Source organism: Vipera berus, assembly GCF_964194415.1.
Source record: "Vipera berus genome assembly, chromosome: 6".
Taxonomy (NCBI): Eukaryota; Metazoa; Chordata; class Lepidosauria; order Squamata; family Viperidae; genus Vipera; species Vipera berus.
Genome location: NC_138208.1, coordinates 944,345 through 964,043, shown reverse-complemented (window position 1 = coordinate 964,043; position 19,699 = coordinate 944,345). Strand labels below are relative to the sequence as shown.

The window sequence follows — 19,699 nt, the reverse complement described above, 5'->3', positions numbered from 1 at the left end:
GTAGGCAACCTTGGCTCTTTTATGACTCACGGACTTCAACTCCCAGAATTCCTGAGCCAGCCATGCTGGCTCAGGAATTCTGGGAGTTGAAGTCCGTGAGTCATAAAAGAGCCAAGGTTGCCTACCCCTGGACTAGAGGGTGATTTTTACACAAGCTCTGAACACCTTCGCTCACATGGATTTCTGCGAGGGCTGGTCGGCCCGGCTCTTCTTTCCCTGGCCCGGCTCCCTCTGGCTCAGGGAGCTGCCCCTCGACACCCTTCTCCGCGTTCACACGACTCCTAACCCGGATCTCGCTCTGGCTTCGTTCCTGGCGCAGTGGAGGGGGAGGGGCGGCGGCGGGGTCCACGGAGAGCCCCGGGAAGACCCCCACCGGCCCAACACGCCGCCTTCAACCCTCGCTTAACCCGCCGCCCCGCGGGGCAACGCGCAGAGCCGAGTTTCCCGCCGGCCGGTGGGCTCGCTGCGGGCGCGGCGTCCCCTGGAAGACAAAGGGGACAAAGCCGGGCCGGGTTCCTCGGGAAGAAAGGAGGCGTCGGGCGGGCAGCTCCCCGGCCGACGATGCCCCTTCGCCCGCCCGCCCGGCCGACCTCGCGGGGATGGCGGGCCCGGCCCGACGCGCCGCTCTGAGGCGATCCCCCGCACCTCTGCCCCCCCCCCGCCGCGGGACGGTTCACCTGGCGCGAGCGGCGCCGCCTTTGTGCCTGCGCGCCTGCCCCGAAAGTAGTTCCGACCAGGCCGGGGCCCGAGAGCGCGCGGCAGCCGAGGCCGCGTTCCTGCGTGCGTGCGTGCGTGCGGGAGGGGGGGCAAAGGAGTCCCTTCGGAATGCGGCAGGGGCGGCTCCTGGCGGCGGCGTGAAGGGGCCGAGCTCGCCCGCTCCGCCGTCAGAGCCTCCCTGGCCTGGCTGGGAGGAGGGAGGCCGCGTCGCCTCCGGGGGCGGCTGCGAGGGGAAGGAGGAGGAGGAGGAGGAGCCGCGGGAGGAGGAGGAGGAGGAGGAGGGCGCCCGCCTCGGCCAGCCCGGCAGCAGCAGCGGCAGCAGCGGCAGCGCCAGGGCGGAGACGGGATGCGCCCCTGCGCCGCCCCGGGTTCCCAGCCAGCCGCGGGGGACGCCTGAGGAGGAGGCGGAGGCGGAGGAGGAGGAGGAGGCGGCGGGGAAGCCGGCCCCGCCTGGGCTGCAGCTGGAGCGGGATGAGGCGGCGGAGGACGAGGACGGAGGGCCGGGCCCGCCTGCCCCGCCCGCGCCGGGCGCCCTCGGCCCAGTAGCCGCGGAAGAAGCATGAGCGGGCAGCCGAGGAGCCGCCGCCGCCGCCCCCGGCCGGCCCCCGCCTCGGCCCCTGGGTCGCCGCCAAGCCGGTGAGGGCGGCCGAGGGAAGATGGGCGCCGTCCTGCCCAGCCTCCTGGTCTGCGGCTTGTGCGCGCTGGCGAGAGGTGAGGCCGGGCCGGAGGGAGGGCGGGAGGGCGCTTCCCCTCCGGGACCCCCCCCGGAAAGGGCCCGGCCAGCGGAGCCTGTGCACGCGGGGAGCCCTCGGCTCGCAGCGCTTCGTTTAGCGACCGCCCCCAGTTACGTCGCCCCTGAGAAAAGCGACTTGCGGCCGTTTCCCCACGTAGCGCCATCATCATCATCATCCCCCCCCTTGGGTTTGCGATCCTCTTTACGACGGTCGCCTCGCCCCGCGAACACCTTCGGCGACCTTCTGGGAAGCAGAGGCCGTTCGCTCAACGACCCAGGCGAGGAAGGTGGTGCGATGGGGCCAAAGCCACTTCCCGAAGGTCTCCCTTAAGCAGCGTTTCCCAACCTTAGGAACTTGAAGATGCGTGGACTTTAACTCCCAGAATTCCCCAGCCAGCTATGCTGGCTGGGGAATTCTGGGAGTTGAAGTCCACGCATCTTCAAGTTCCTAAGGTTGGGAAACGCTGCCCTTAAGGACAGAAACGTTGCTCTCAATGGGGGCGGCGAGTCGAGGGTTACCTGTGCAATGTTGCACGTGGGAGTCGCAGCCTGCCGCCTTCACTTTGCAGCAGGAGAGAGAGAAAAAGGAAAAAAGGCTCCTCTGAGTCCAAGAGAAAACCGGGTTTGCTTCGAGGGGGGCCCGGTTGGTCCTCCCCCTGATCCAAAGTAGCGAAGTAGTTTGCGTGTTGCTTAATCAAAACGGGCTCAGTTTCGCAGAGTGGTTGTGTTGGTTCTCAGTGGGAGGAAAATAACACGGCTGCTGCCTCGACCTGTATCAGTCTTGAAAAATTCTCCTTCCAAGAATGTTTTCTGGGTTTTTTTAGATGACCTTTGGGAGGTCGAACTGGATTGGAGGGAGTCCCAGAAAATCAGTAATAATGGGAAAAATATTTTTCTGTTCCAGGAATATTTGCCAGATAAGCTGTTTTCCTATAGAAATCATGTGCATGCTTAAATTGATGGTGGGGTATCACATATTCTACTTTAAGAGTTAATTAGAGAGAGAGAGAGAGAGAGAGAGAGAGAGAAAAGATGTTTGCATGAACTTTTTTCCTGCATAAAACCTGCTCGTGTTTTCTATGAATAATCAGATTAAGGAGCAGCCGGAGCAGATGTGGAAGATTCGGCATGGTCCACGACAAAATGTTTTTGATTTTTTAAAAAAAACAAAAGTCCTATGTATTTTCATATTTCTGTTAAGCTTTGTAAACCTTTGCCATTTACGAGAAAAAAGGTAGTGTATAGTCCATTCTGCCTCTTATTTTCCCTATGTTGATGCCAGAAATAGAAGTTTGGGACAGTTATCAATAACTTTCCATTTCAGATTTAATTGGAATTAATGGAGATGATGTGAAAGAAGCATTCCTTCTGGGAAAAGAAAGCAGAATTAGGTTCTTGTTCAGGATTTATTGCAAAGAACACAGCTGTCCAAAAGCAAGCTGGCATCTTGTTTGTAGACCCGATTAAAAATTAACAGCAGTCGAGGCTATTGTGCACAATCGTCCTAGTGGACAATCCCTTAAATATGAGCCAGCCGTGTGCAGCAACAACCAAAAAAGCTAATACAATCTTGGTTGTATAAGCAGAGGCATAGAATCAAAATCACGTGAAGTATTAGTAGTGCCTTATAAAGCCTCAGTAAGACCACACTTGGAATACTGCATCCAGTTTTGGTCACCACATTACAAAAAAGATGTCGAGACTTTGGAAAAAGTGCAGAGATGAGCAACTAAGATGATTAAAGGCCTGGAGACTAAAACGGCTGCAGGACTTGGGGATGGTCAGTCTAGAGAAAAGGAGTAGGGGTGACCTGATAGCAGTTTTCCAGTATTTTGTGTATTCTTTGTGGCCAGAGGGTCTGCCACAAAGATGGGGGGGTGTCAAACTATTTTCCAGAGCACCAGAGGGCAGGACAAGAAACGATGGAAACCAATGAAGGAGAGAAGCAACCTGGAGTTAAGGAGAAACTTCCTGACAGTGAGGACAATTAACCAGTGGAACAGAAGTTGCCTTCAGAAGCTGTGGGTGCTCCATCACTGGAGGTCTTTAAGAAGAGATTGGCAGCCACTTGTGTGGAATGGGTTAGGGTTTTCCTGCCTGAGCAGGGGGTTGGATTAGAACAGGGGTCCCCAACCCCCGGTCCTTTGACAGGCACCGGGCTGCAGCACGCCAGAAACCGGGCTGCACAAACGAGAAGCCCCATACGCAGGATGCAGGAAGCATGTGAAACCATGCCCCTCCAATCTGCGGAAAAACCTCTCTCCCTGGAACCGGTCCCTAGTGCCCAAAAGGTTGGGGGCCGCTGGACTAGATGACCTCCGAGGTCCCTTCCAGCTCTGTTCTGATTGAGGCCTAGAACGAACTAAATGAAGGAGTGAAAAAGTTCAGGTGGTAGAGTGGCATATCGTTTTGACCCTTCCCTGTGTTTTGAAAAATGCCAGCACATCCAAGACATGTGAAGCATCTCCTCGGATGGATGTGCTGGATTCAGATTCCACCCCCTGAAATGAATGGGACCAAAACAGCCAGAAATTATTCTAGTGAAGGTTCTACAGAAGAAATAGGTTTGAGGAATTAATGTCCTTATTTCTTCAGAGATCATTTACGGCAGAGGACCCCAATCTTGGGCCCCGGGGACCGGTTCTGTGGAGAAAGGTTTTTCCACGGGATTGGAGAGTGCGTGATTTTGTGTGCTGCCTGCATCCCGCGGGTGGGACTTTGCTTGTTTGTGCGGACCAGTTGCGGCCCAGGGACCGGGGGTTGGGGACCCCTGATTTAGGGTACCACCAAATGGCCACATTAAAATATCCATGAAGTGGCAAGAGAGTGCTCAAAGCCCATTATGTTTCAGTGATGAAGCCAAAAAATAAAAAAGGGTGCTGGCCTTTCTGTTTTAATACAGAACAAGGAATAAGGTGTCCCTGATTTTCCTAGGCTTCATCTTCCCTCCTGTTACATGTTTCCTGCTTCAAGCATCCCCCGCCTTGCAACTCTCGGCTCGGAGGTGCTGTGTGCCTGTGACCTGGCAGCCAAGTTGTCCTGGTGCTTTTCTGAGAGAGTGTTAAAGCTGTGCTAAACCTTCTCCCATTTGTTGTGGCTAGGTCTAACCTCCTTGGTGTTACTTTCCCACTGCCTCCTGCCTTCTTTTTGGCAGAAGCTGTGGAAACCCTGTAGGTGTATTATGGTGCTGATGGGACCACCCGTGGACAGCTGGCAGGACCGTCATTTGGAGGGTTTAAATCGACCTTCCGTGCCACACAAAACTAACACTTTTCTTTACACACAGCTTTAGCCTCTTTCAAAGAAGTGTTCAATTTGCATTGGCAAGAAACCTTGAAGCATCCCGGAAAGCATCCGTTGGGCTTTAACCTAGACAACGTCTCTGTAGAAGACAAGGAGAGGGTGTGCCCAGCACAGCTCAAAGTGGGCAGGCCTTCCCCTTGACTGTTATGGAAGAAGTACGCTAGATCGTGCCAATAGCAGAAACAAACTTCGTCTGCAGGGAAAATTAGGGTTTGGGACACCTAATGATGTCTTTAACCTGCCTCGGCTGTTGGTCAGACTTGAGATGAAGAAAAGGTCACGAGGATATCAAATCTGAAAAAAGGGTGGCGTGTTTGCTGTTTAGTTCTCCGCCGGCAGAGCTGTTGTGTTCCCTCATCTTTGGTTGGAACTGGCTGTGGGCTAAGGAAGAAGGTTGTGATTGTGAAATGTTCCGTTTTGTACGCCTTTGAAAGAAGAATGGCAAAGCTTGGCCCTGTAGATCAGTCAAAATGTGGTTTTCTTCTCTAGCAGGCAACTCCTCTGATGTCATTGAGAACGTTGGCACAGAAATCAAATAAATACAGCATATATATATATATGTGTGTGTGTGTGTGTGTGTGTGTGTGTGTGTGTGTGTGTCAAATGTTAACTATTTACATTACCTTGCTAGGCCCCAAACATGGGGCAAATCTTTATTTCCTGTTTTCAGCCTATCTTGAAGGCCATCGAACAGGCTGTAGTCACACCGGACAGTTCATATATTTGTGTAAATTACTAACAAAGAATTAAGGGAGACTGAAATGCATTTCTAACTCATTAGTTTTCATCAGTCAGCCATACCCAGGTTCGAATCTCAGAAGGGTATGGCTGACTGATGAAAACTAATGAGTTAGAAATGCATTTCAGTCTCCCTTAATTCTTTGTTAGTAATTTACACACACACACACACACACACACACACACACACACGGTTCTCAAGGATGGAGACCCATAGCCCTCTCCCCCCCAATAGGATACACATAAAGTGTCATCCTCCTGCAGTGCAATTTGCTGTCAGCAGTGTGTGTGTGAGATAAGTTGCACAAATATTTGGCTTCTTCACTGGCTTGGAGTCAAAGGGAAAAAGGGTACTGTGGTGCTGCTTGAAACAGCATGGGGAAAGGTTGGGTGCTCCGCTGGTGTCCACACGTGCTCTGAAGCACCGTTTCCCTTTCAGTCCAAAATGCTGCACAGGGGTCATTTGTATGGCCCGGTTGCTGGTTGGTGTTATTAATTCACAAGGAAGGTTACAGCAGAGGGGCTACGATACAGCCCTGTACTTCTATTAGACTGGCGAGACCTGGTTCCAGTTTTCCATTGGATAAATGTGAACCAGCTATTCCGTGTGCCATCCGTCTGGGGTCTGTTCAGCCTGGGAAAGGATTCCTGATTCAAGTTTTATGTCTGCTCAGTTCCATATCTGGAGGAAATCGTGGGCCACTAAAATACTGTTTAATCACACAGCCTGATTTGGGACATATGTACTTGAAAGTAAGCACATCAAATTTCAGCATGTCTCATTCAAAGCTTCATTCTTGAGTGTTCCTTGTAAATTTTGGAAGTCTTAATTCTGTCTGGGTGTGGTAGCAAAAACAGTTGGCTGAAAGACTAACAAACCCATTGTTGAGGCTTTCTGATGACATGGGCTTTCTTTGCAAAAAAGGCTGTTATCCTTTCTGAGATCTCGAGAAAAGTCACTTGTTATCCTTTGCATAAATACTTAGCGCTAAATGGGGTTATTTATATGGGGGCAGGCAAATTTTGTACTTGCTGGGTAATACGTAAAATCAGGGTTGTCAAACTGCCAGCCCGCAGGCCAGTTGCATCATATGGAGGCCGCCCCCACCCCAGCTCCAGCAATGCAAAAAAAGTCACGATAGGACGCGACACGGCACGGCGAGTTTGACACCGTGACGTAAATGGAAATAGAGCCATCTTTCCCAACCTCCCCTTGCTTGAAGAGGTGTGGACTTCAACTCCTGGAATTCCCCAGCCAGCATTTTTCATGGTGGTGGTTAAGTAAATCATGTGCTTGTTAAGGAAACTCTGACTGTGAAGTGAACCCATTTTTCCAAACAGACTTTTTTTTTTTTGCTGAAAACTGGCCAAAAACACTGTGTACCAACCAAGTCACAAATCATAGTCACGTGACTAAGGGATGCTGCAAAAAAGGGTCACAATCATAGTCATGTGACCATTGGACACTGCAACTGGCTATAGCTGTAGTCATAAATTACTCTAGCCATTGTTTAAAAAAATGAGTTATGATTTGGTGGGCTATGTAAATCCAGCAAATGATGTTTTTTCATTCATGGTTAACAAAATCGTGGTTTAGTGCAGTGTTTTAATTCAATTGTCTTGCATTTTATGGAGAAATATCTTTTTAAATCAACTGAGATGCTCAAGTATTTCTTCCTAATAGCTCACAGCTAATACGATCAGAACGTTGATTTTCTTTATGTGTTTGTTAAAACAAGTTACATTTCTCTTTTCCATTCCTCCAGACGCTGTCTTTTCCACAAGTCAGGGGACGTACCTGCTTATGAATCTAAATGTAAATGCATAAAATTGAATTTCCTGAGACACCCCCTTATTTTCCTGGTGGTATCGCCTTCCATTTTGTTGATCTCTTTCTATTTGAAATTTAGATATAAAGTGTTTGGGACAAGGAAGAGCCTGTTTTTTTTGTTTTGATCACTTTTGGGGTAGACTTCAGATTTGCAGACTTGACTGAATGAATAAATACATGTAGAAGGGGAAAATAAGAGTAACCTGCAGCTAGAATAATACATAAATAAGTCTGATAAATAAGCTCTTTTCCTTTGGAAAGTGATAGAGACAGAACTTAAAATAGGGCAAACTATAGAAGATGCTTTGCTGATCATTTGCGATAGCACTTGTGTAACCTGGAAAGTCTTTCAGTGCTGCAATCTTGTTTATATTCAGTAGATTGCTGAGAGATCTTTTCAAGCTATTATTCTCTCTCTCTCTCTGTGTGTGTGTGTGTGTGTATATATATATATGTATATGTATATGTATATTGCTGAAGTTAAAAGAAAGGATTGGTGTTGAGGATCTGGCCTTTGCAGTACTGATCTGCTGTAAAGTTTTCGGGACGACTGAATCCGACTTGTCCATAACTTGACTGCTAGAGGGAAGAATTGTGGTTCTTGGGAATATTTTGCTGGTGGCTTTTTCGATTACAAAGAAATGTCTCCTAGAAGTCTACCGGAGAAAACGAGAGAGTTAACCGAATAGCATGTTCTCAAGCAGTTCTGTTTTAGCTAGAAAGATGTGATGAAACGGCCTCCAGACCGTGAAGTGGGCGTGTGGGGTCTCTAACAAGGCTTTGAGCACTGAGCACGTACCAGCGCTCGCAAGCAGCATCCTGAATAACGGGAAGCGAGCGTCTGATAATCTTCCCGGCTGTCCTGACCACTCTGTGCATGGACCTCCTGTCCGAGGCTCTGCTACCACCAAACCAAACAGTGATGCAGTTGGTTAAAGCGCTCTCAATCGTGCCTCTGTAAAAAGCGGCCAGGACGGAAGGAGAGAGAGGTCCTCCCCACATCCCACGCAGAAAGTGGGAGAAACCTTGCCAGATCGAGTTTATGTTGTTTAGGTGGGAAAGAAGCACGTTTTCTTTCTGAGGATGTGCAGTCTTGATCTGCTTAGCTGAGCTGCCCTTTGTCCCTTAAGGTTTTGATTGAGCTTGAAGCGTCTGCCTCTATCTCAGTTGGCATCTCCTTCCTTGCAAAGATACGACTACTTAATACAGGGGCCTTCAAACTTGGCCCTTTTATGACTTGTGGGCTTCAACTCCCAGAATTCCTCAGCCAGCAACGCTGGCTGGGGAATTCTGGGAGTTGAAACCCACAAGTCATAAAAAGAGCCAAGTTTGAAGAGCCCTGACATAATATTTACTTTCAGCCCAGGATACTAACCTCAAGACTTACAAAGAATTTCCTCATGACTACCAATCTAGGGTTTATCGCTAGAGGCGGTTCAGATTTTGTACACACATGGCATGCAGGTCTCTGAACTATCTTTAAGATACATCTCAAAGCAGTCCTCCAAATGAATGCTCTTCATCACTGTTTTATTTAAATAGTGTTTAATGGGGATGTCCCTGCAAGACCCCTCAAGTTTTCAGTGTATCCTTTGCATGTATATTGTTGGTTAACTGTAACGTTATTTTTGCTTGTTGATTTGTTTTGGTCTTTGACAAACGAGAACGTTTACTTCGACCCTTCTCCTAGATGCTAATATTCAGTGCCAGGCATGCAACAAGGACATTTTTCCCCGAGGGTAGAAAACTTGAAAGCTACCAAGAAGTGGAATGAATTAACAAAATATTAGCAAAGAGGATGCAGTAAAGCAAGAATAAAAGAAGGCGAGAATAAGGGTGGAGATCGAATAAAATGGGAAATGAAGCAGAGGGAAAACTGCGGTAATGATGGTTTTGTACATTAGAACAAATGAAACATTTTGGGCAGTTCTATAACCTCCCCGAAAAGCTCTGCTTCCTGTTGGTTTGATGTGTGTTTGGTAGTTCGGTATCGATCTTGACCTACGCCAGGGGTAGGCAACCTGGGCTCTTTTATGACTCGTGGACTTCAACTCCCAGAATTCCTGAGTCAGCATGGGGGAACTATGGCCCCCCTCATGACTCGAGGACTTCAACTCCCAGAATTCCTGAGCCAGCACGGCTCAGCTTGGAAACCTCTCCCTTTCCCCTCAGCATAGCTGACTGAGGAATTCTGGGAGTTGAAGTCCACAAGTCATAAAAGAGCCGAGGTGGCCTTACCCCTGACCTACGCTGCATTCTTCAGGTGTACCGGAGTTGCTGGTGGAACTCTCTGAGCTTGGTGGTTTGCTTGCTGATGTTTCATTGCCCAACCTGGTAACAGCCCCAACTGAGCCGCCCGTTTTCATCCCTGATGGAGGGAGAGTTATCTCCTGGCGTGTTCTGTGATGAGAGTAGTCTTATCTGCCTGATGGTTCAGTGTTGATCCTTGCTTTATCCTGGGGGTTAGTCGCTGGAGGGGATGCTTCTACTCTCTTTCTTCCCTTCCAAGGTTTTTTGTTTGTATTTGCTACCATTCTTTTGACTGGTGGTTGTATAGTTTATATTGTTGGCTGATTGGCCTGAATGCCGAGCTTCCAGGAATTCCTTAGCTGCTGCTGTTTTTGGTTTTTTTTAATGGATTTAGCTCGGTCTAAGATGCTGTGGCTCATTGGGTTAGGACGCTGAGCTTGTCGATCGGAAGGATGGCAGTTTGGCGGGTCGAATCCCGAGTGCCGCGTAGCAGAGTGAGCGCCTGTTACTCGTCCCAGCTTCTGCCAACCTAGCAGTTCAAAAGCATGTAAAAATGCAAGTAGAAAAATAGGGACCACTATGGTGGGAAGGTAACAGCGTTCCGTGCGCCTTTGGCGTCTAGTCATGCCAGCCACATGACCACGGAGACGTCCTCGGACAAGCGCCGGCTCTTCGGCTTTGAAACGGAGATGAGCACCAGCCCCTGGAGTCGGGAACGACTAGCATGCGTGTGCGGGGGAACCTTTACCTTTACTTTAAGATGCTGACAGTGTTCCAGTTGAAACAATGGCTGGGTCTGTCCTTGTGTTGTGCAATTAAGGCGTTTTCTTTGGGCCTCCTAACTTCTAGTTGGTGTTCATGGATGTGGTCTGCTAATCCTCTGCTTGTCTACTTTACGTAGACCTGGATATCTAGGAGACAGCCTGCTCCCAGTGGCTCCTGACCACCCACCTACACCAGGAAGAGCAAGATTGCTCAGGATTCTCTCTCGTAAAATACGTAATCTATGAGATTCTGGGAGATGAGCCTTTTTGGTCGTTAGAACAGCATCAAACCAAAGCATCAAACCCAGCTGTGTTCACAGGCCTTTGAGATTATCTTGGAGACAGTCCTCTCGTGTAAGAATGTATGTATATATGAGGCTATGATTCCTCAGCGTAGGAATAGTTTTTTATTGCTGGTTATTTTAATCTTTTTGCATAGTGGTAAGTTGCTTGGAGTTCATGATTCGAATGGCATGGGCCAGTGGCTCAAGGAAATACTCCATGAAGCCATGGGAAAAATGATTGTCATTTGGGCCACAGACAAGAGATATAGGAAGCATATGTGAGATAGAGTCGTGGATGATGTATTTGAAGAACTACCTATTGTTGACTATAATTAAAGAAAAGTTGACATGCTGGGGAGAATTGATGTGGTATTCAGATTACTGTACGCTAACCCACAACAGAATCTGCTTGCTTTTGGCCTAGTGTGACGCAAAGAAAGAATCATTGAATGATTCAAAGTGCAAAACCATAATTGGCTGATGGTTAAGATTAGATTCACACATCACATTTTTTTTATCCATTGAATTCTGAACAAGTCCTGATTCACACATGACATTATGGCATTAACCAACACTTGTACACTAAAATTTCTGGATGTACACACTACTTTAGGCCACAATTAAATAAACCACTTGCTGAGAATAGCCCATTTCTTAATGTGTTCTGCGAATGCAGATTTAGTTATTCTGAACAATAATAAGTAGAAGTATAAGGTCCACACACATTCAGTCTCCATGGAATTGTTCTTTTTTTGAGAGATGTTTCCCTCTAAATTTGTCACATCCTGTTTTAAGATCTTTTTTAAAAATGGTTATATCTCCTACCAGAAAACTCCGTGTACATCTTGACTGAGACAAACTGTGTTACAACTGGAGCCAGAACACCGTTAAATGAATTAGACCTTGACACTTTGGACATCCTTGGTGTCAAGTGAACTAAATCATATTTGGGGGGTTATTTGCAGACTTCTTGTAGTGCAAGAGTGAAAGGTTTTAAGTTGCAGTATTTTTAGATGAATGTTCAGCTGGAAAGATTAAGCAATTAAACTGACGATAGAGGTGTTTTGTACGACTGGAAGCTTTGCACTGTGTTTGACTACAACGTGTTTCCCTTTCTCCAAAGCATCTCCACTGTTGCTTTATGCAAATCGGCGTGATCTACGGCTGGTGGACGCTGCGGATGTAACCGAGAACGCTACAGTTGTGGTGGGTGGCTTGGAAGATGCGGCCGCGCTGGACTTTGTCTTCATCCGAGGTCTGATATACTGGAGCGACGTCAGCGAAGAGGCCATTAAGCGCACAGAATTCAACCAGTCCGGGAGTGTGCAAAACATTGTCATTTCTGGGCTCTTGTCACCTGACGGGCTAGCTTGTGATTGGCTGGGTGAAAAACTGTACTGGACGGATTCTGAAACCAACCGGATCGAAGTTTCCAATTTGGATGGATCTTTGCGAAAAGTTTTATTCTGGCAGGAACTGGATCAACCCAGAGCGATTGCATTGGATCCCCCAAGAGGGTAGGTCTGTCAGAGCAAGTTTTCCTAGCTCAGTAGAGACTTCAGAGCAAAGAGGGCAGATCCACACTGATGCTCTGCTGTGTCCCTGTTTCGAAATGTTAATTAAGCCGTAATGCAGGCTGCCTTCCCAGGAAATCCTGCTTGTACTCCAGGAGGGTTGTAGGCTTGGCTGGGAAGTTGAAGGAACATTCTGGAAGGAGGTGGTGCCAGTCCTTTTTCATTTGGGATTCAGACAAGCCTGGCTGGAGGGGGACTTTATTTTCATGACCCATGCTTAAGAAAAGTTCTTAATTTTCCAGCATCCAAGAATAAAAAGTTGAAATGATTCAAGCTCAATGGCATTAGCGTTTTTATGCATAGATTCAAAAATCAGAATAACTGCAGCATGGTAAGCAACAATTAGACAGACTAAAGGGTGAGGGGGACATCGTGCACATGAAGAGGCAGAGCTTCCATCGCAATTGCCATCTTGATTTTTTTTTTTTTTTGGAGTATGCTCTGTGGACAATCCTGGTGGGATCCAAGTCAGTATAAAAATATTAACAGCAGGAAAGATGACAGGAATGGGATGTGTGACACCACCTTGTTGGGAGGAAGATGGAATGTTTTGAGCAACTCTGGAATTTCCATTTTTGTTTGAGACCGTATCTGTCCCTCTCTTAGGAATGCTAGGTAAGAATGATAAATATATTTCCACAAGACTTGTTTTGGCCACCAGTGGCAGTGGAGGAAACGGCTGGCCGTGTCTTGTCAGTAGAGAAGGAGCTGCCTTAAAGCCTTTCAAAGAACTCAAGCATCTCAGATGCTCCTTAAAACCTTTGGCATTGGGGAAACAGGCTTAATGCACCGACACCAGCCCCTCTAAAACAGGCAGAACCTTTTGGCTTCTCTCACTTGGGTGGGGGGGGCTCTTAAAATCGTCATGAAGTGGTCCACAGGTGTGTTACAAGTTTTTGTTTATCCTTGTATATGGAATGACCTAGAAAGTCGACCAACTTGTGTCAACTGCCTGTCCTCTTGAATCTACCCTGGATGTCTTTTGTCTCTGTGGAGTGTGAATTTCTTTGCCAGAATGACCAAAACATAGGTGTGCTGTAAGAGTGGGGGTTGCCACCCTCTTCATCTTTTAAAAAAACATACCAGATATATTATGTATACTCTGTGAAGAGGTGCCTCCGTTTTTGTGAGAGATGAACAATGCAAAATACATTGTTTTGTTTCATGGGAAGGCTGGCTGTTGTCCTCATGGGTTTTAATCAGAAAACCTTGTACGACCTAGGTCAGGAGTCTTCAAACGTGGCCCTTCCTGGCTGAGGAATTCTGGGAGTTGAAGTCCACAAGTCATAAAAGGACCAGGTTTGAAGATCTCTGAGCTAGATGATTCAAAGTTTTCCTTGAAAATAGCCGTTTAAGTGTTGCCAACAGCTTGTTAGTAATACTTTCTCAGCTCTCCTCAATTTTTTCTCCCTATGTCTTCACCTTCTTGTCACTTTGACACTAGCAGGTGAAATGTCAAGCTAATTAAATTCAACCATATTTTATGGATTTTCTTAAATAAATGGTGTGAGTTTTGAATGTTGAATCGTGATAATATAGTCTGCTAACTACATATGTCAGAATTATGACCTAAACCTCTTACTTGAGAGCAGGTTCCCTGGGCGTATGTTACTCAGAGAGTAAACATAAACAATGAAAAAGACTTTCATTGAATTTCATTTCAGTTTTGCAGGAATTGATGTGGGCATTGCTGTGTTGTAAGTCAGCTTTGCTTCTGAATTAATGAACTGACCATTGTCGGAAATTTAACAATATGTGCAAACTCCGTTATTTCTGGGGGAAAAATGCCTAACTGGCACATTAAATTGCCACCTCTCAAGAAATCCGTTGAGAGGAAAATGTTAAGAGTTATCTGTTCTCCATTCCAATTTTGCATAAAATGCGAAAGAGTTGATTTTTAAGTGATAACTCATGGAAAAAAAGACATTCCAAATGGAATTCTGGTTGCCTCGCTTGAAAAAGCATGTTTTGAAAGCTAGAGAAAGAAAACAAAAGTGTTGTTTATAATACGTTCTCCAAGCTTGATCAAAATGAACAAATAAAAATTAAGCAAAGGTTAAAATTACCCCAAAGTGTTGAAGTCAATATACCTCAGATATATTTAGAGACAATAAAAATAACTCTTTGCAGCTATAAAAACATAACCCCATAAACTCTTTGCTGGAGTGAGTGGAGTTAGCCCCGTTTTGCTTTTTTAAATCTCAGGTTCCTGTACTGGACAGACTGGGGAGAAATGCCAAAGATCGAACGAGCCGGGATGGACGGTTCAAGCCGCTCAGTTATCATCAGCGCAGATATTTATTGGCCAAATGGATTAACCTTGGATTATGAGGAACAGAAGCTGTATTGGGCAGATGCCAAGCTGAACTTCATTCACAGATCCAATCTGGATGGGACACACAGGTATGAATTAAGATGGCCGATTTAAAGGAAATCTGTCTTTCTATCTTAGACAAGTGGAAAAGGCAGTCCTCAGACTTACAACTGTGAATTGAGCCGTGAATTACAATCTTAAACCGGAATGGGCAACTAACGTCTTTACTACCTATGGACTTGCAACTTCCAGAATTCCTGAGCCAACATGGCTGGCCTAAGAATCCTGGGAATTGAAGTCCACAGGTAGTAAAGAGGCCATAGTTGCCCACTCCTGGTCTTAAGTCGTGGTCGTTAAGCGGGTCACCGTGTGGCTGTGACCAATTTAATGACCTCTTGAGGTGCTTATTAAGTGAATCCATTATACCCAGTAAACATCAGAAATTGGCAAAAAAAAATCCACCAAGGGAGGGTCCATCGTAGGTTTGAATAGTTGCTAAGCAACAGGTTGTTAAGCTAGGCTGTCCGTAATACAAGCCAATCATTGCCCATGATTTCTCTGCTTTTGTTTTATTTCATTAAATTTCAGATGTCTTGATTTAGAATTATATTTCATTTTTATCTACGGAAGAAAGATAAAGACAACTAATTTTTTAAGAATTTCCAAAGGAAGTTTCTTAATTTGGTTGATTCAAGTAAAATCAAATGAGAATGAGATTATTCTCTCAAGAATCCTCACTATTAGAATGATTGGCAAGGTATACATTACTATCTTTTTGGAAGAGTGGTTTTATCTTGCGAAATGTTTGTGTGCATAGATAAATGCGAAAAGAGAGGTGTCATTTTATACCCAGTGTTTGGGTTGAATTTTAGTATTGGGATATTCCTGCTTTTGAGAATAGCTTTTACCAACAAAAGCTGGCATTTGAAGAAAAAAAAAGTAATGAAACACTGTGTTTAATATTACTTTTATATTTTTTGCTTATTTTGCATGCTGTGTGGAATCCTTTCAACTGGGGGTAAATTGTGATAGTGATTATTAAGTATGGGAAAATTACGTTTATGAAATCATTTGTTTAAAGTGCACTGAAATATAAAAACATTTACAGCTATGGCATATCTTTGAATGGGATAATTTTCAGTTGTTAGTAGTCTGAATCTATAGCTGAAGGGAAGAAGTGGTGTTTGGCTTAAAAGATGGTCCCTGGCAGAGCAGTGACATACAGCTGAGTAAGTAAGGGCTACCCATAGCATGGTCTTCTAGTTGGATGTGACCACACAATACGTGTGTAAACCATGACAGATGGCAGGCTGGGGAAGCTTTATTCTCATAATTAGGATATCCCTGTCTTTGGCCTATCTGTGGTTTTGTTCGGTTGGTTTGTGTAGCTGATCCGTTTTCTTTTTTTTTCAATGTCAATTGCAGTCACCCAAATATACTTACTGGGTTCACTGTGGTTGTATATGTTTGTTGATTTTTTTTTTTAAGTGAGCTCAGAAGAACCACTGGATGAATGTGGCCTGGGTTTTCAGAATAACAATTTAGGGGAAAAAATATTTCAGGCACTCTGGACCATAGCCCAGGGTGTTTTAGTAATGGTATTCTAATGCGTTGAGTGTCTAAATTCAGTGCCAGGAAAAGTGCTTTTTTCCTCTAGAACTAAATCTCACGTATAGACAGTCCTTTGTAGGACATGACTATATTAAAAACATTGCCCAGTCTCAATGTAAAAGACTGAATGTAAAGAATTATCTTTTAGTGTAGTTATATTAAGAGATAATTATATATTGAAGTGTCTACCTGAAGGCTTTTGTGGCTCCGCTGTTGTGCATTTTTGCAACTACGTGAATCATTTTTAGCTGGTGTCTAGGCCGCCTATTATTGATCTCAACTCCCCCCCCCCCATTTTGACCTTATTGGCCAATGATTTTCGCAGTAAGACCCAAAAGGATGGCAAATAATGACTCTAGTCATTCAGCAGCTATACCCAAGTTGCTTCATTGAAAATGTGATCAAAGATGAATAAAAATGAAACTAATGTGGGCCCCATTGTTTCAAAAACTATTCATTTGAAATGGAAAGAATAAGAAAAAAAGTATTTACAAGTCACTCTTGTGAATTTTGCTGTTTATCACATGTATAGATCGTTGTCCCTTCACTTTGCTTTGATTGTTTTGTATTCAGCAATGGTGCCTTTTATGTTTGGGACAGAGGAAAGAGCCTCTTCATCCTCTTAAGACAAAATTGTGTTGACACAAGATGATGCAGTTCCTAAACCGTCCCAAACTGTTTAAGCTCTGAAGTTTCACCAAACTTGGAATAATGTCCACAAACTATCTGTTAGGGTTAGGGTTAGGTCACCATGAACTCATAGAGCAAAATGGACATCGCCAACAAATTCGGAGTGCTTGGGTATGGTTAGGAGGGCACTGACTTTTCTAGCCTGTCCTATCTATGTTTCCTGGTAAAATACATGGGAAAATCCCGTTGGAGGAAAATTCCACTTATAACCTTATAATACAATTCTGCTTGTGTGCAATTCCAGCTTCCTAGTTCTTGCATTCTAAGTCAGTTGCACTTTCCCAAGATTGTTTTTCAGTGTGGTTGCCTCATACACGGCATGTTAATTTGGATTTAATTGAGTCATTGCCTCTGTGGCCAAGTTGGTGGGACTAGTTGGACCTCATTGGGAACAGAAAGAATTGTTGCACTAGCTTAATCTGAGCCACCACCTAAGCATCCAGGTGCAAAGCTGAATCCACAAGTTTCCCCAGCCTCTGAACCTTATAATTTTAAAATGTTAATCTTAATTTTTATATGTTAATGTAAATTTTATACATTTTATGTGTTGATTATATTCCACAGCACCCAGAGCCGCTGATTTTTCCAAGGTGCTACCACCACTACATCCCAAAGAGGTTGAAATCTGTTTCCAAAGAACACTTTCTTTCTGATTGGGATCAATTCTGCCTTATCTGAACTAAGTCTCAATTTTTGTTGGGGGAGGCGTCAAGCGCAGGCAGAATTAGCCTTGAGTCCTTGCACAGAGATCCAGAATGTTGTTTTTGAGTTCCCAGTCTAGCTAACAAGCCTACAGTCCTTAGAGGGATCTGTTCCCAGGCTGAGGCTGGCAGTCTGGTGACATTCCCGTATAACAGGCAGAATATAATAAAGCAGCAAGCTTGAATTCTACACGCGTGGGTCTGGTTGCTTGTGCCTGACTATTTGTGAACCCTAATCCAGCCCATTGCTGACCAGGCATCAACCAAAGAAAGAGAAGTGTCATCCGCATATTGATGGCATATTGGTGAACTGTCCCGTAGACTTTTATGTGCATGTTAACTGACACAAGGTCTTGTTCCGTTTCTTGGGATGTAGAAAAGGACCCCTCCATCAGATCCCTGAGATCACTAGTGTACAAGAACTAAACCTGAGATCCTTCTTTTGCCATCCTCTGAAAACGATCTTTGAGGAAGGATCAGAAAGATGAGAAAACCATTTCCAACACCGGTTAGGGTATTTGTAGTTTTCTAAGACATAGGCCACCGGGTAGTTTGCTGCTACGTTCTCCCTAGAGCAATTACACGCAGTTCAGCGTAACACGGACGAATGGCTATTGTTTTCTTTCAGAGTGTTGCTTTTGAGTTCCCCGTCCAGCTAACAATCCTACAGTGCACGGAGGGATCCTTTCTCGGTCACCCAGACCAAGAAGTCAGCAGCCTGGGAGGATTGAAACTATTTCAGTTAGCTCTAATAAGAGAATTGTGGGAGTCTGATTGTGATGCGCCTCCTTCGCATCTCCTGAGCCACGATTCTCTGGACTTTAACAAAATGTTCCAGCTGTAACAATTCCTGCCTGTTTCTGGCAATGTCTCTGCAGACCTGGATCCAAGTTCTGACCTCGACATACCCAGTTCATTTAGTGACCATTCAAAGTTACAACAGCATTGAAAAAAGTGACTAATGGCTCTCATATTGCATCACCCCCTTGGTCACATGACCAAACTTCAGATGCTTGGCAACTGGGGTTCATTTTCGTGACGATCACCGTGTCCCGGGGGTGTGTGTGTGTGTCACGTGATCCCCTTTTTGCGAGCTTCTGACAGGCAAACTCAAGGGGGAAGCCAGATTCGCCTAACAACAGTGTTACTAACTTAACAACTGCATTGACTCACTTAGCAGCTGTGACATGAAAGGTCGTAAAACGATGCTAAACTCACTTAACAAACATTTTACTTAGCAACATAAATTCTTAGGCTCAATTGTGGTCCTAAATTGAGGACTCCCTGTAGTGACTAAGCAGGGTGCTGCTCAAATAAGGCCATCTAGATTTTGCCACATGCGAGAGGCAGTGTGATGCAAACGTTGGTGCACAAATTGCAGAATTTTGAGGAACAGCTTGGGGAGGAAAGCAGAGGGGACTTGAGAGGATCAAGAAACAAAGAAAGGAAAGCCCCCTTTGTTCCTGAAATATTATTTGCAAATAAATCCCAGATCTTTTATTAGCTTTATAATCCCAAAATGCACGATACTATATTTTACTTATAACTCAGTTTCTGCATAGGATGCAACTGGTTGGGCAGTTGTGACTGATTTTGTGAGGTCTCCCCTGGAATACTTGCTTGCATTTAATTGTTCAGCAAAATAGCATTGTCTTTTAATGGTTCTTTTCATTTCCTGGCTTTGTGGAAAATTGTACAATGACTTAAAAGTTCAGACTATGGAGCGTCTGGCGTCTGTGCATGAATGCATGGATTAATTTAATTCAGTCCACCACCCTACCCCAAGGCTTGGGAGAACAGCCAAGTCTTTGAGGCAGTAGGGCAGTAGCCACATGGGGGAAATCTCATTCCAGAGGGCAGGCAACGTGACAGAGAAGACGTGCTTCTAGGCTCTCCCAATAGGTGACATTGCTTTATGGAAGGGATCTGGAGTGACCCAACTCTGCTGGATCAAAGCAGCTTGGCTGATATTACAGGAGATAGGTGATCCCTCAGGTAACCAGGCCTTAGGCAATTTAGAACTCCATATAGGTCAATTGCCAGCATCTTGAATTGCATCCAGAAGCATATTAACAACCAGTTCAACTTGCGAAGCAGTGATATTACATGGGCATACTAAGGCATGCTAATTATTGCCCGCACTGCTTCATTTTGGATCAGTTAAAGCTGCTCAGTGGTCTTAAAGGGAA

The 19,699-nt window shown here is 45.6% G+C and overlaps 1 protein-coding gene across 1 annotated transcript in view; it reads left to right on the top strand.

Moving 5' to 3' along the window:
- Positions 1-1,149: 1,149 nt before the first annotated feature.
- Positions 1,150-19,699, top strand: part of LRP6 (LDL receptor related protein 6) — a 63,996-nt gene continuing 45,446 nt past the window's right edge. Inside the window, exons 1-3 of the mRNA XM_081330695.1 lie at positions 1,150-1,428; positions 11,744-12,137; positions 14,400-14,597. Coding sequence (XP_081186821.1) covers positions 1,374-1,428; positions 11,744-12,137; positions 14,400-14,597 — 647 coding nt within the window. The 5' untranslated portion in view covers positions 1,150-1,373. The remainder of the gene's footprint in view (positions 1,429-11,743; positions 12,138-14,399; positions 14,598-19,699) is intronic.